Raw genomic sequence first — 13,550 nt, forward strand, 5'->3', positions numbered from 1 at the left:
TGTTTCCTAAGGAACATACTTCCATTAAAAGTCAGCTTATTTTAAAACAGACGGTATTCATTCATGTATTCTATTACCCACCTTGAGTCACAGCTCCCGTTGGGTGTACAATGAATAGTGTTTGTAAAGTCTAACTCTTGTGGGCCTTCCCAGCTTCTTGGAGGGTATGGGAATATGCAAATAGATGTAAATGAAGGGTTTCACGAAGGGAGTGAAACAGCATGGGAATCTAAGCTTTGAAAACTGCAGAACTACAAGTTGGAGGGCAACTCAGAAGCCATGTGTCTTGATAGGGAGATAGGTAGAGAGTTGCCCAAGGTCACATTGTAGGATGGCTTCGGCTCCTGGAAAAGGGTCATTTCAACTGGTGTGAATGGAGATAGACAAGACTTGGGATGCTGTAGCACCTAAGGGACGTATTGCTCTGCCATATTTCACACCAGAAAAATTCTGAACTGGCCTTCAGGTGTTCAGGTGTGACTTCGCGGCTGATGGAGGCACGTGGCAGTGGGCGGGACTCCTCGGGGGTGGGGCCTCGGACCCCCAGGAGCGCGGGTCCGTGCGCGTCCAAGCAGACGCCGCCACGTCACCGAGCCGCTTCCCCACCCCTCGCAGCCAGTCGCACGCGCGGAAGTAAACACCCCAACGTCATCAGGGCGCGCCCTCGCCTTTCCCCTCCCATCTCCTCGGCTCCGTGGACGTGTTCGCTTCTTCTCCGGACCGGGTCTATGTCCCGGTTTCCCGCCGTCGCGGGCAGGGCGCCAAGGCGGCAGGAGGAGGGCGAGCGGCCAGTAGAGCTCCAGGAAGAGCGGCCGTCAGCTGTTCGCATCGCTGACAGAGGTGCGGTCCGCGGGACGCTGTGGGAGCCGGCGGGAGTTATTTGCGGGGTGAAAAGTATATTTGTGGGTGGCAGAGGAGGTGGGGAGGAAGCTTAGGTGTTCTTTTGGTCTTTTAAGCCAGACGGCGAACTTTGCGTCCAGTGAGCACTTTGGCTTAGAGGGGGGCGGTCCCAAACCCAAGTTGGGTGAGAACCTCGCTGGGGGGCAAGAAAGTGGACCCCAACGCCCAAATGCCTTCTGCTGTTCTACAGCCTCATAAAGCCTTTGTTCTCTACCCGTTCATCCCCCTCCCCTTCGTCGGGCCGCCAGCCTGCCTTTGGGTACGGTATGAAGGGAGCCCGTTTCCAGGAGCCAGTTTCCATGGTTACCCACCACTTGGCCTTCTGGGATATCAGTCACTCTGAACAGGGACCTAACTTGAACTGTGAATCAGAAGCAAATACAGGTGGCTTCTTATTCTTCTCAGAGTTGTTCCGCTGTGCTCAGGTTTTTGGTCTATTGTTTAATAAAATTGAGTTTAGTACTTCTAGATAGGTATGCATACATACACATTGCCTTGTGCTAGACTGACTTTGTCAAGTACGTTGAGTTACACATCAACAATGTTGAAGTTGTTTGATTTTGCCAAAAAGTTATTCTGAGTTTATAAACTTTCACGTGTGATTTGTATATGGTTGACATCACTTAAAAGTCATAGAGTGACCCTTCCGCTCGTGTGATTCCTGCACATTCTTCTTTCAGGACCGAGGCATTATCAGAGAGATCTTCTCAGGTGTTTCAATCGCATAATTATTTTTGTGTTGTTACAGAAGAGAAAGGATGCACATCACAGGAGGGAGGAACAACTCCAACGTTTCCTATTCAGAAACAAAGAAAAAAGCTCATTCAAGCTGTGAGGGACAATTCGTTCCTCATCGTTACTGGAAATACAGGAAGTGGTAAAACAACTCAACTCCCTAAATACCTCTATGAAGCAGGTAATTTTATTCTCGGATAAAACTGGAGGCACTAAAGAGAGAAAACTTCTTTAAGGTTTAATAAAAGTACTGTAGTGTGCAAATGCCCATTGCTGCCTTGCTTTTCCAGAACCACCTTCCTATGTCTCCTTGTCTTTCTGGATTTATTTCAGGCTCTGGAATTGTTTGGGTAACATTTTAAATTACAATGATAATAATAATAGTAATAATAATAGTAAACGAAGAAGGCCGATCATGGTGACACACACTTGATCCTAGCACTTGGTAGGCAGAGTCAGGAGCATCTTTGAGTTTTGAAGCCAATATGGTGTACATAGTGAGTTCCAAGCCAGCTATGGTTATATGATAAGGTGGAAAAATAAAAGGATGTTATTTTTCTTTTTTAAGATAAAGTTATCTTGTTAGCCAGTGAGAACTGAAGCTATTGTGAAGCAGAAAGGATAATTGATCTCTGTTGCTAATATATTTTTGTTATTGGTAGTGGTTTTTTGAGACACGGTTTCTCAGTGTAACCCTGGCTGTCTTGGAACTCACTCTGTAGACCAGGCTGGCCTGGAACTCAGAGATGTCCCTGCCTCTGCCTCTTGAGTGCTGTGATTAAAGGTGTGTGCCACCACTGCCCTGCTGTTGCTGACATTTTATTTATTCTTCCTCTAGACCTTTATTAGGCAAATATTCTCAGATTCTACTAGAATCAAGCTAACAAATAAAGTGTCTCATCAGTGTGACAGCGTTCTCTTTCATAAGTTCAGAAAGAGAAAATTATTTTGTATATGATTCATATCAAAATAAAAGTTAATTTTGGGGGTGCTAGAGAGGTGGCTCGGCAGATGAAGGCTCTTGCTGCTTTTCCAGAGGACCAGATTTTTGTTCCCAGCACCTACGTTGGCAGTTCATAACCACCTAAGACTCTAGTTCGAGGGAATCTGTCACCCTCTACTGGACTCCCGGGGACCTCAATGTGCACATTCAAGTACAGAAATATACCCACTATACATAAATAAAAACATATCCTTTGAATTTTCAAATTTTTTTTTTTTTTTTTTTTCCTTTTTCTTTCTAAGACAAGGTTTCCCTGTGTAGCCCTGGCTACCTTGGAACTCAGAGAGCCACCTGCCTGTGATTCCTGAGTTCTGGGTTTAAGGTGTGTGTTACCATTGCCTGGGGAAATTTTAAGTCTTTTTGAGAATGGCCTATGTATGCTGTTTAAGCCTCCGTCATGCCTTGCCCTCATAGTAAGTTCGTCTCATGCATCCATCCATCGTAATGATGATCTGTTAAGACATACCATTATTTTACATGCCATTAAGAAAGAAAGTGCTGGGCTGGAGAGATGGCTCAGTGGTTAAGAGCACCGACTGCTCTTCCAGAGGTCCTGAGTTCAAATCCCAGCAACCACATGGTGGCTCACAACCATCTGTAATAGGATCTGATGCCCTCTTCTGGTGTGTCTGAAGACAGCTACAGTGTCCTCATATACAAAATAAATAAATAAATCCTTAAAAAAAAAAAGAAAGAAAGAATGTGCTACCCATGGTATAATATAGCTCCATTGGCAGAGATGTTAAAATGGTTAAAATGTCTGCAAACTTGTATGCAAAAGTGGTATATTTAAGTCCAATTTTATTTCTATGGCAAAGAAAAGTTTAGGAAGTGTGTGGAGTTTTTTGCACTTCAGTTTTACTGTTCTTCCCTTTGGCCAGGTGCAGTACTCAGGCCCGTAGTACTAGCTACTTGGGAGGCAGAGCCAAGAAGATGAATAGAGCCCAGGACTTTGAAGCCGATATGGTAGACAAATGGGATCATGTCAAAAAGGAAAACAAACCAAAAAGCCAAACTTACAGATTCCTTGGCTTATTCTTTAAATGCTTTTAAAATTTGAAAAATAAAAACCTCAAATCCAATTAACATGTATATTTAGAATGGCTATGGTTTTCCTTTTAATTGCCTTTTATATACTATCTATATGTGTGAATATAGGCACGTATGGGACACTGCATATAGAGGTTAGAGAATAACTTTAGGAAGTAGGATCTCTCCTGCCAATATAGGATCTGGGGTGGAACTCAGGTCATCAGGTTAACATGTTTACCCACTGACCTATCTTTCTGGCCTATGAATGTGCATTTCTATTTTAAATTATTAGTAAGATTGTTTTGATGCAAGTTACTGCAGTATGTTACTAATCTGTAGGGTTTTCTTTTAGAAACATACCCTTTGTATTGATTGACCAGGAACAGTTTTAACTTTAGTTCAGTAAGAAGAAACAATTGCTAATTAAACTTTGTGTTTCTATTTCTGGCTTTAATAGGGTTTTCACAGCATGGTATGATTGGTGTAACTCAGCCACGGAAAGTCGCCGCCATATCAGTTGCTCAGAGGGTTGCTGAAGAAATGAAATGCACTTTGGGATCTAAAGTTGGATACCAAGTTCGTTTTGATGATTGCAGCTCCAAGGTATAAACATTTACGAGTGTACATTTAAAATACACTCACACCCCAGCCCATACGTGTGTCTGTGATCTTGTAGATGCACATATGTGTTGAGCTAGAGGACAACTCTGAGTGCTGTCCTCCAAGTGCCATGTATGCGAGTTGTTGTTTGTTTTTTGTTTTTGAGGTAAGGTCTCTCACTGCCTAGAACTCCCCAAGTAGACTTGCACCTTCATAAAAAGAAAAAAAAAATGTAAAGGAATTGAGGGAACAGGACATGGCCTGGGGAGATAGCTCAGTTGGTAAAGTACCTGCCTGGCAAGCATGAGGTCCTGAGTTCAATCCCCAGAGTCCACATACAGTAGTTTAGTTTGTTTGTGTGTTTTGTTTTGTTTTGCTTCACTTTTTTTGAACATAAGTATTTTGTCTGCTAGAGTCTTTGTACACCATGCTTGGTACTCAAGGAGTTTATAAAAAGGATCCCAGATACCTAGAACTAGAATTACAGATGGTTGTAAGCTATCATGTAGGTGCTGGGAAATGAATCCTTGTTCTCTGTGAAAAAGCAGAAAATGTTCTTAACCAACTACTAAGGCATCTCTCTAGCCCCTAGAATTAATTTTTGTTGCATATTGGTAAGGCTTTGTCTTAGGTACCTGATTCTTTATTTCTCCATCCTCAGCTAGTTTATGTATTATCAGATGATGTTGGTCTTAGGGTTTTACTACTGTGAACAGACATCATGACCAAGTCAACTCTTATAAAGACCACATTTAATTGGGGCTGGCTTATAGGTTCAAAGATTCAGTCCATTATCATCAAGGTAGGAGCATGGCAGCACCTAGGCAAACACAGGACTGGAGGAGCTGAGAGTTCCTCTTGTTCAGAAGGCAGCTAGGAGAAGACTGACTTCAGGGAGCTAGGATGAGGGTCTTAAAACCCATACCCACAGTGACACATCTACTCCAACAAGTTCACACCTCCAAGTAGTGCCATTCCTTGAACCAAGTATATTCAAACCATGACAATGCTAATGGTTTTTTTCTTTTTAAAGATTTATATATTTTATTTATATGAGTACACTGTAGCTGTTTTCAGACACACCAGTGGATGGCATTGGATCCCGTTACAGATAGTTGTGAGCCACCATGTGGTTGCTGGAATTTGAACTTAGGACCACTGGAAGAACAGTCAGTGCTCTTTTTTTTTTTTTTTTTTTTTTTTTGGTTCTTTTTTTTTGGAGCTGGGGACCCGAACCCAGGGCCTTGCGCTTCCTAGGTAAGCGCTCTACCACTGAGCTAAATCCCCCAGCCCCTACAGTCAGTGCTCTTAACCGCTGAGCCATCTCTCCAGCCCAATGTTTATTTTTCTTAAAATATTTTTTTTTTTTTTTAAATCATAGGTTCCTTAACATGTTGAATTTTAAAAAAAAAAAATGGAGAGATGGCTCGTAGTTAAGAATACTTGTTACTCTTGCAAAGGACCTGGGTTCAGTTCCCAGCATTCATATAATGGCTCACAACCGTCCATGACCCCAGTTCCAGGGAATCCACCAGACATACACAGTACACATAAACTTATACAAACAAGATATTCATACACAGAAAGTAAATAAATAGATTTTAAAAACGTATTTATTACTTTAAAAGTCCATTTTATGTATGGGTATTTTTGTCTGCATGTATGTCATGTACCACATGCATGCCTGGTGTCTGAGAACGCCAGAAAAGGGCATTGGAGTTCCTAGGATTGGAGTTAATAATTGGTTGTGAGCTGCCATGTGGGTGCAGGGAACCAAAGCAGGCCCCTCTGCAAGAGCAGCCAGTGCCAGTAAACAGTGGTCCATCTCCTCCACCTCAGTGTTGGTTGCATTCATATTTAAACTTTATTTTGTTGTAATAAATGTACATAATAACGTAATATAAACTTTACCATTTTAACCATTTTAAGTGCACAATGCTATATTGTCAGATACAGTCACAGTTTACAGTGTTGTGTAGCTATCACTGTTAATTAAATCTCGAATAGAAACTGTGTATTCAGTCCTTATAGACCTGATCTCTCTCTATGAAGATGCCTAGTCAACGTATCCAAGTGGAATGACAGTAGTTTTATCTTGTGTCTTTTGCATAACACTTAGCTGTTTTCAGAGTCTCTCGAGTGTATTGGTTTGGTTTTCTTTCTTTCTTTTTTTTTTTTTCTTTTCTTTTTTTCGGAGCTGGGGACTGAACCTAGGGCCTTGCGCTTGCTAGGCAAGCGCTCTACCACTGAGCTAAATCCCCAACCCCCCCTTTTTTTTTTTTTTTTTAAAGATTTATTTATTATATGTAAGTACACTGTAGCTGTCTTCAGACACATGAAAAGAGGGCATCAGATCCCATTACAGATGGTTGTGAGCCACCATGTGGTTGCTGGGATTTGAACTCAGGACCTCTGGAAGAACAGTCAGTGCTCTTAACCACTGAGCCAGATTTCCAGCCCTGGTTTGGTTTTCTTTACTGTGATAAACCACCAGCCAAAACTAACTTGGGGAGGAAAGAGTTTATTTGTCCTATAGGTTACAGAACATCTTCCCATGACTAGCTTGCTTTCCATGGCTTCCTCAGTTTTCTTTCTCATAGAACTACCTAGGACCATGTGTCCTAGGAGGGTACTGTTCCATCAATCATTAATCAAGAAAATGCCCATAGTCATGCCCAGAAGCTAATCTTTGAAGACAGTTTCTCAGTTGAGGATCCTGCTTTCCAGGTGGCTGTAGTTCATATCAAGTTGACAAAAATTAGCCAGTATATTCAGTGTGTTGTGTCTTAATGTTCTCTAAGTCAGTGGATAACTTTTTTTTTTTTTTCTTTTTTTTTCGGAGCTGGGGACCAAACCCAGGGCCTTGTGCTTGCTAGGCAAGCGCTCTACCACTGAGCTAAATCCCCAACCCCTGTCAGTGGATAACTTGACAACTTAATAACAAAGCCAGCAAAGTTTTTATTTTAGTTTGCTTGCGGTGCCACAGATAGAGCCTAGGGCGTGTGCATGCTAGAGAATGCAAGCCCTCTGCCGTTGAAGTATCCCTGTTATCTGTAAGTATTTGTCTTGCTACATTCCATGCATCTTTTTATCTTTTTATTGGCAATTTGTTCTATCTCAGGATACTCCTTTGTTCCTGACTGTATAAGTGACCAACCATCCTTGTCACACAGTTTTATGTTCTCTTTTATGTAGATCTTTGTGATTTGATCTATGCATTTGGGAATAGAGACTTAGTTGAATCATGGCAAAGTTTTGTGATGCTTCAAGTTGATGTCCTCTGCTTTTATACATTAGGAAACAGCAATCAAATACATGACTGATGGGTGTTTACTCAAACATATTTTGGGAGATCCAAATCTTAACAAATTCAGTGTCATTATTTTGGATGAAGCCCATGAAAGAACTTTAACTACAGTGAGTATTTTGTTTGTTTGTTTGTTTTTAATTAATGAGAAGTTTGTTTGAGGTAGCTTTTTCCTGTATGGAGAATTGTCTTCTCTTACATTTTAATCTGTTGAACTAGAAATCTCTTGATTATAATAGCAGTCTATTTTAAATAGTTCAGGACTGGCATGGTGGCATAAACCTTAAACCCCAGTGTTCAGGAGGCAGAGGTAGGCAGATCTCTAAGAGTTTGAGGCCAGTGTCTATAGAGGAATTCCATGCCAGCCCATGCTACATAGTGATTTTCTCAATAAAAATAGGTTACGTGGACTGGGGATGTAGCTAAGTTGGTAGAGTGCCTGCCTAGCATGTAAAAAGCCCTGGGTGTGATCCTCCACATCACAGAAATAGGTCTGGTCAGGCGGTACACGCCTTTAGTTCCTGTATTCTTGAAATGGAAGCAGGAGGATTAGAAGTTCAAGGTCCTCCTTGACTATGTGTTAGTTTCAGACCAGCCCTGGACTACTTGAAACTCTCTCAAAAATAAATATTCCTAGTACTCAGGAAACAGAGGCAGGCAGATCTCTGTGAGTTGAGGGCTAGCCTTGTTTACTTAGTGAGTTCTAAGTCAAACTGATCTAAATAATAAGACCAAGCTTCAAAGATAGGTAGGTAGGTAGGTAGGTAGGTAGGTAGATAGATAGATAGATAGATAGATAGATAGATAGATAGAGCGATCAAATAAATGAAATAATAGAATGCTAGCATTTGTGGCTTACTAGCTTTTCCTTTCAGGATATCTTATTTGGTTTACTGAAGAAGCTGTTTCAGGATAAGTCTCCTAACAGGAAAGAACATTTAAAGGTGGTGGTGATGTCAGCAACTATGGAGCTAGCCAAGCTCTCTGCATTCTTTGGAAATTGCCCCATATTTGATATACCTGGAAGACTCTATCCAGTCAGAGAGAAATTCTGCAATTTGATTGGCCCACGAGACAGAGAAAATACTGCATATATTCAAGCGGTATTACCTTGCAATCTTTTATCTTTTGTGTGTGAGATTTCATTTACTTGAATAATTTGGTAATGTATGTTGTTTTTATAAATTTCATTTATTATAGTGTATGTATAATGTGTTGGGGGGATGTTCACATATGCGATGGCATGCAGATAAAGGTCAGATGACAGCTCTGTAGCCTTTGTTGTCTCCTTCTACCTTTATGTGGGTTCTAGAGATTAAATCAAGTCATCAAACTTAAGTGGCAAGCGCCTTACCCAGTGAGCCACCTGGCTGCCCTTTTTTGTTGTATATTATCAGTAGCCTTAATGAATGCTAAGACTTCTTGGGAACCTGACTGAAATTTTTTTGTGTGTGGAGCAAGGGGATATGGTAGTTGAGGAACGAGTATGTTTACCTGCATATCATTTTTATGTGTTTTTTTCGTTTGTTTGCTTGCTTTAGATTGTGAAAGTGACCATGGATATTCATTTGAATGAAATGGCTGGAGACATCTTAGTTTTTCTGACTGGTGAGCATTCCCTACTAGGTTTAATAATGTCTGCTATTTGTAAGCCCAGTGTAGTTGTGGATGCTGCTAACATTAGAACTCTGGAGTGTGAGGCAGGATTACTGCAAGTTCTAGGATAGATAGGGTTATGTAGTTCAAGACTTTTAGCTCAGTGGTAGAGCGCTTACCTAGGAAGCGCAAGGCCCTGGGTTCGGTCCCCAGCTCCGAAAAAATGAACCAAAAAAAAAAAAAAAAAAAAAAAAGATTAGCCTGGGCTGTATGATAAGATGCTGTTCAAAAACAAAAAGGAACAACAAAAAATAACCTTAAATAAATCAATAAATAAATAAGTAAAGAAAACAATTTTGTGGTTTTTGAGACAAGGTCTTTCTCTCTTTTTTTTTTTTAAGATTTATTCATTTATTATATATAAGTACACTGTAGCTGTCTTCAGATACACCAGAAGAGGGCATCAGATCTTATTACAGATGGTTGTGAGCCACCATGTGGTTGCTGGGAATTGAACTCAGGACCTCTGGAAGAGCAGTCAGAGCTCTTAACCGCTGAGCCATTTCTCCAGCCCCGACAAGGTCTTTCTTGATATATTGCTCAGGCTGTTCTGAGAGAACACCAACACACCACTGTGCCTGGCTAATGTCTTCCTTTTGTATTCAGGAATTATGGCACCAGTGTAGACTGCAGCTTTTCGTAGGATGTGTGGACTCTGTTCAGCTGTTGCCTTATCTTTTATGATTCTCTGTTAGATAACAGGTACACAGAATGTCAGGATCACCAGTAAGCACATGGGATCCACACTGCCCTTTCACAGAAAGAAATTAATTCTGCAAAATGTGTTTGTTTGTTTGTTTTGTTGGTTTGTTTTGTTTTGTTTTGCCTACTGCATACAGAGCTCTAACTTGACTAAGTCAACCTGGTTCTGAATAATTAATTCTGTTATTCAAATGGGATCCCAACTGTCATTTCTTGAAGTGGTGACATGGCAGTATTGATAAAGTGTAGAATCCATGCATTGCAGACAATCTTGAAGAAGCTTCGTGGTAGGGCGTCAAAAATAGAAGAGTTACATTCGAGAGTATGAACCTTTGTAACTAGCTGCTTCTGAGCAGGATAAATCATTTCATTGCTGATAATCTGAAGTAAGACATTGAAACTATGTCTTGTCTTTTGGAAGTAAAATTCAAGTTTTTTAATTGTACCTGGAGTCAGTATTTCCTGTATTAGTTTCCTTTGTGTGTGAGTAGTTAAGTCCTCCTGAAGCTTGGTATTAACAGCATGAAGGCTTGAAGATGATAAACACTTCGGTTTGTTTAGAAATCAGGAACATGCTTCTGCTTAAATTTTGTTGTTGAGGTTGGGCATATCCTACATGCTCTTCTTCTTTAGATCAAAAGAATGATTTAGAATAACCTTAAACTAACTTTAAGTTGGACATTAAAATGATCTTTAAAATTTGCAGTTCAATTCCCCAAGTTTTCTCACGTCTCCTCTCAGGCCAGTTTGAGATAGAGAAGAGCTGTGAGCTGCTTTTTCAGATGGCGGAGTCTGTTGACTATGATTACGATGTACAAGACACCACGCTCGATGGCTTGTTGATCCTGCCCTGTTACGGCTCTATGACAACAGGTAATTCCTTACTAGGAAAGAAGACATGACTGGCTGGTAAAGAGGTTTTTAAATGACTTCTTTTTTCTGTACATGTATTTGTGTGTGTCAGTGTGAATATGTGTACAGCTTCGGGGGGGCAGCTAGGCTAGCAGGGGTAATTGTGTACCTCAGCACTGTAGTTACAGACAGTTGGGAATTGCTTAGTATGTATGAGTATTGGGAACAGAACACTGGTCTATTCAAGAGATGTCTCTCTCTGTGTCCCTTTCCCTACCCCTTTTCTCCCCCCCCCATGTGAGTGTGAATGTGTGTGTGTGTGTGTGTGTGTGTGTGTGTGTGTGTGAGAGAGAGAGAGAGAGAGAGAGAGAGATGAATTGTTCTGTGCTCTACTAATTTGTTTTCCATGGTTTAATTTGCCATCAAGCTCCAGTGGTAAACATACTTTCCAAAAGCATACTTCTGGTTCCACCATGACTGCAGATAGGATCATCTTTATTTCTGAGTATATGTGATTTTCTGTGTTCACATATATATCTACATGGTGGAGTTATAGGACTGGGTGTGATATAGCTATCATTAGAGGTGTGGGGTTAAGTTTTCTTTTGAGTGCCATCATGGGTAAGCTATTGCTGACCCATTATGAGCATAATTATTATAGTAGTTTTAGCAGTGCAAAGTGGCATTGAGATGAAAATGATGAAATATGGAGTAAAGTTCTAGGAGGTTAGATGAGGAAGAGAGAGACCCCAGATGCCTGGGATCTGCCCTTCCTTTAAAGATTTTTCTTAAAGATTGATTTTTATTATTTTCAATTATGAATATGTCTGCGTGTGGGTATTTGCACATTTTTGCTGGTGCCTGCAGAGGCATTGTCCACCTGGACTTGTAGTTGCAAGCAGTCTGTTGTGAGAAGAGTGTGTGCCCTCACAACACGCTGCATCTCCGCAGCCTGTGGATCTTCAGCTGCTTTCAGTCAGGTTGCTGCACCACTGCACCTCTTCTCTGTGCTGTTGTTTCTGTGGGTATTGGGGATACTTTTATAACCTTATTTCTTTGCATTCTTTTTTTTTTCCTTTTCTTTTTTTCGGAGCTGGGGACCGAACCCAGGGCCTTGCGCTTCCTAGGCAAGCGCTCTACCACTGAGCTAAATCCCCAACCCCATTTCTTTGCATTCTTGTCATGGTTTGGTGACACAAAAGCTTCACTTGAGAATAAGGAGATGGAGAAGCATTTCTTGGTTGCATCTTATTGAAGAGATTTTTCCCCTGACCCGTAGCTGGGTTGGATGAATAGGTAAAACTAATGAGAGGATGCTGTGAGGCAGGATCTTCTTTTTTCGTTTTTTCGGAGCTGGGGACCGAACCCAGGGCCTTGCGCTTGCTAGGCAAGAGCTCTACCACTGAGCTAAATCCCTAACCCGTGAGGCAGGATCTTATTATGTATCCTAGGTTGGTCTTGAGTTGGTTTCCTCTGACACTCTCCTGAGTATTGAATTTCTATGTGTGAAATACTGTGTGCAGCTCAAGGCAGAATATTTTCTATTCACTCTTTTTTCTACATTAGCCATGATATTATCATTAAATGAATATCTTAAAATGTCTTCCCGATTGAAACATCTAATATTCTCATCTGTCAAATGTGGATAGGTGCTATGCAGTCCCTTGTAAGATTACATGAACTGGCTCTTTGGCCTGGACTGTGCCTAGCAACCACTTATTACCTTAGTGTAGGCGATGTTTTTATAATTATGTGTAAATATATGTGTGTCTGTGTGGGTGTGTGCAAGTGCGAAGCTGTGCATGAGAAGGCCAGAGGAGGGTGTCAGATCCTTTGAGCTGAAGTCACAAGTTGTTGTGAGCCATCCCTTGTGGACTCTGGGAACTGACATGGGTTCTGGGATCCAAGTCTGAGTCTTCCACAAGAACAGTAAGGTCTCTTAACTTCTAAGATATTTCTCCAGTTGGATTTGAAAATCTGAAAAGTGAAACAGTTTTAGTTTTTGTTATTACAATCTAGATTATTTAAGAGGTGATAAACTAGGTGTAATGGCACACCCCTTTAAATCCAGCACTTAAGAGGTAGAAGTAGGCAGACCTCTGAGTTTGAGGTCAGCTTGGTCTATAAGGAGGGTTCCAGGACAGTAGGACAGCCAGGGGTACACAAGAAAGAGAACGAAGTAAAGTGTGTAGGGGTTGGTGGGTGGAGGAGATAGACACAGAGGAGGGGAGAGAGGGAGATGAAATTACAACTTGTAATGAAAAGAAATGAGTTATTGTAAAGCTTGATGTCCATAAGAGCTTGTTTTAAACTAACCTTTTTCTCCACTCTGTATATATTTTAGATCAACAAAGGAGAATATTTTTGCCACCTCCACCTGGAATTAGAAAATGTGTTATATCCACCAATATTTCTGCAACATCTTTGACAATAGATGGGATCAGGTACAACTTTTAAAAGTCTTTTATTTGCTTGTATGTGTGCTACAGAGGTCACACATGACAGCTTGTGGATGTTGGATCTTGCCTTCCACCATGTGGGTACTAGAGTTGAATTCAGATGGCCAGACTTTCGTACAAGTGCCTTTACCCACTGGACTGTCTGGTTGGCTCAGGTTTAATAACTTTTTTGCATTCTCTAAATGTAAGGCAATTATTCGGTTAGTCATAAATCATTACAGACTTTGCAAACCCGTGTTCTTCACTAACTCCCTTGGCCCCTGTTGATTAGTGTTTCTTTTTTTTTTTTTTTTTTCGGAGCTGG

The 13,550-nt window shown here is 41.0% G+C and overlaps 1 protein-coding gene across 1 annotated transcript in view; it reads left to right on the forward strand.

The window, feature by feature from the left end:
- Positions 1-640: 640 nt before the first annotated feature.
- The window catches only part of Dhx40 (DEAH-box helicase 40), a 39,341-nt gene continuing 26,431 nt past the window's right edge, over positions 641-13,550 (forward strand). Inside the window, exons 1-8 of the mRNA XM_032912358.1 lie at positions 641-840; positions 1,649-1,816; positions 4,128-4,273; positions 7,568-7,687; positions 8,453-8,680; positions 9,119-9,185; positions 10,677-10,808; positions 13,132-13,231. Coding sequence (XP_032768249.1) covers positions 729-840; positions 1,649-1,816; positions 4,128-4,273; positions 7,568-7,687; positions 8,453-8,680; positions 9,119-9,185; positions 10,677-10,808; positions 13,132-13,231 — 1,073 coding nt within the window. The 5' untranslated portion in view covers positions 641-728. The remainder of the gene's footprint in view (positions 841-1,648; positions 1,817-4,127; positions 4,274-7,567; positions 7,688-8,452; positions 8,681-9,118; positions 9,186-10,676; positions 10,809-13,131; positions 13,232-13,550) is intronic.

The sequence above is a fragment of the Rattus rattus genome, chromosome 9 (assembly GCF_011064425.1).
Source record: "Rattus rattus isolate New Zealand chromosome 9, Rrattus_CSIRO_v1, whole genome shotgun sequence".
In the NCBI taxonomy this organism is placed as follows: domain Eukaryota; kingdom Metazoa; phylum Chordata; class Mammalia; order Rodentia; family Muridae; genus Rattus; species Rattus rattus.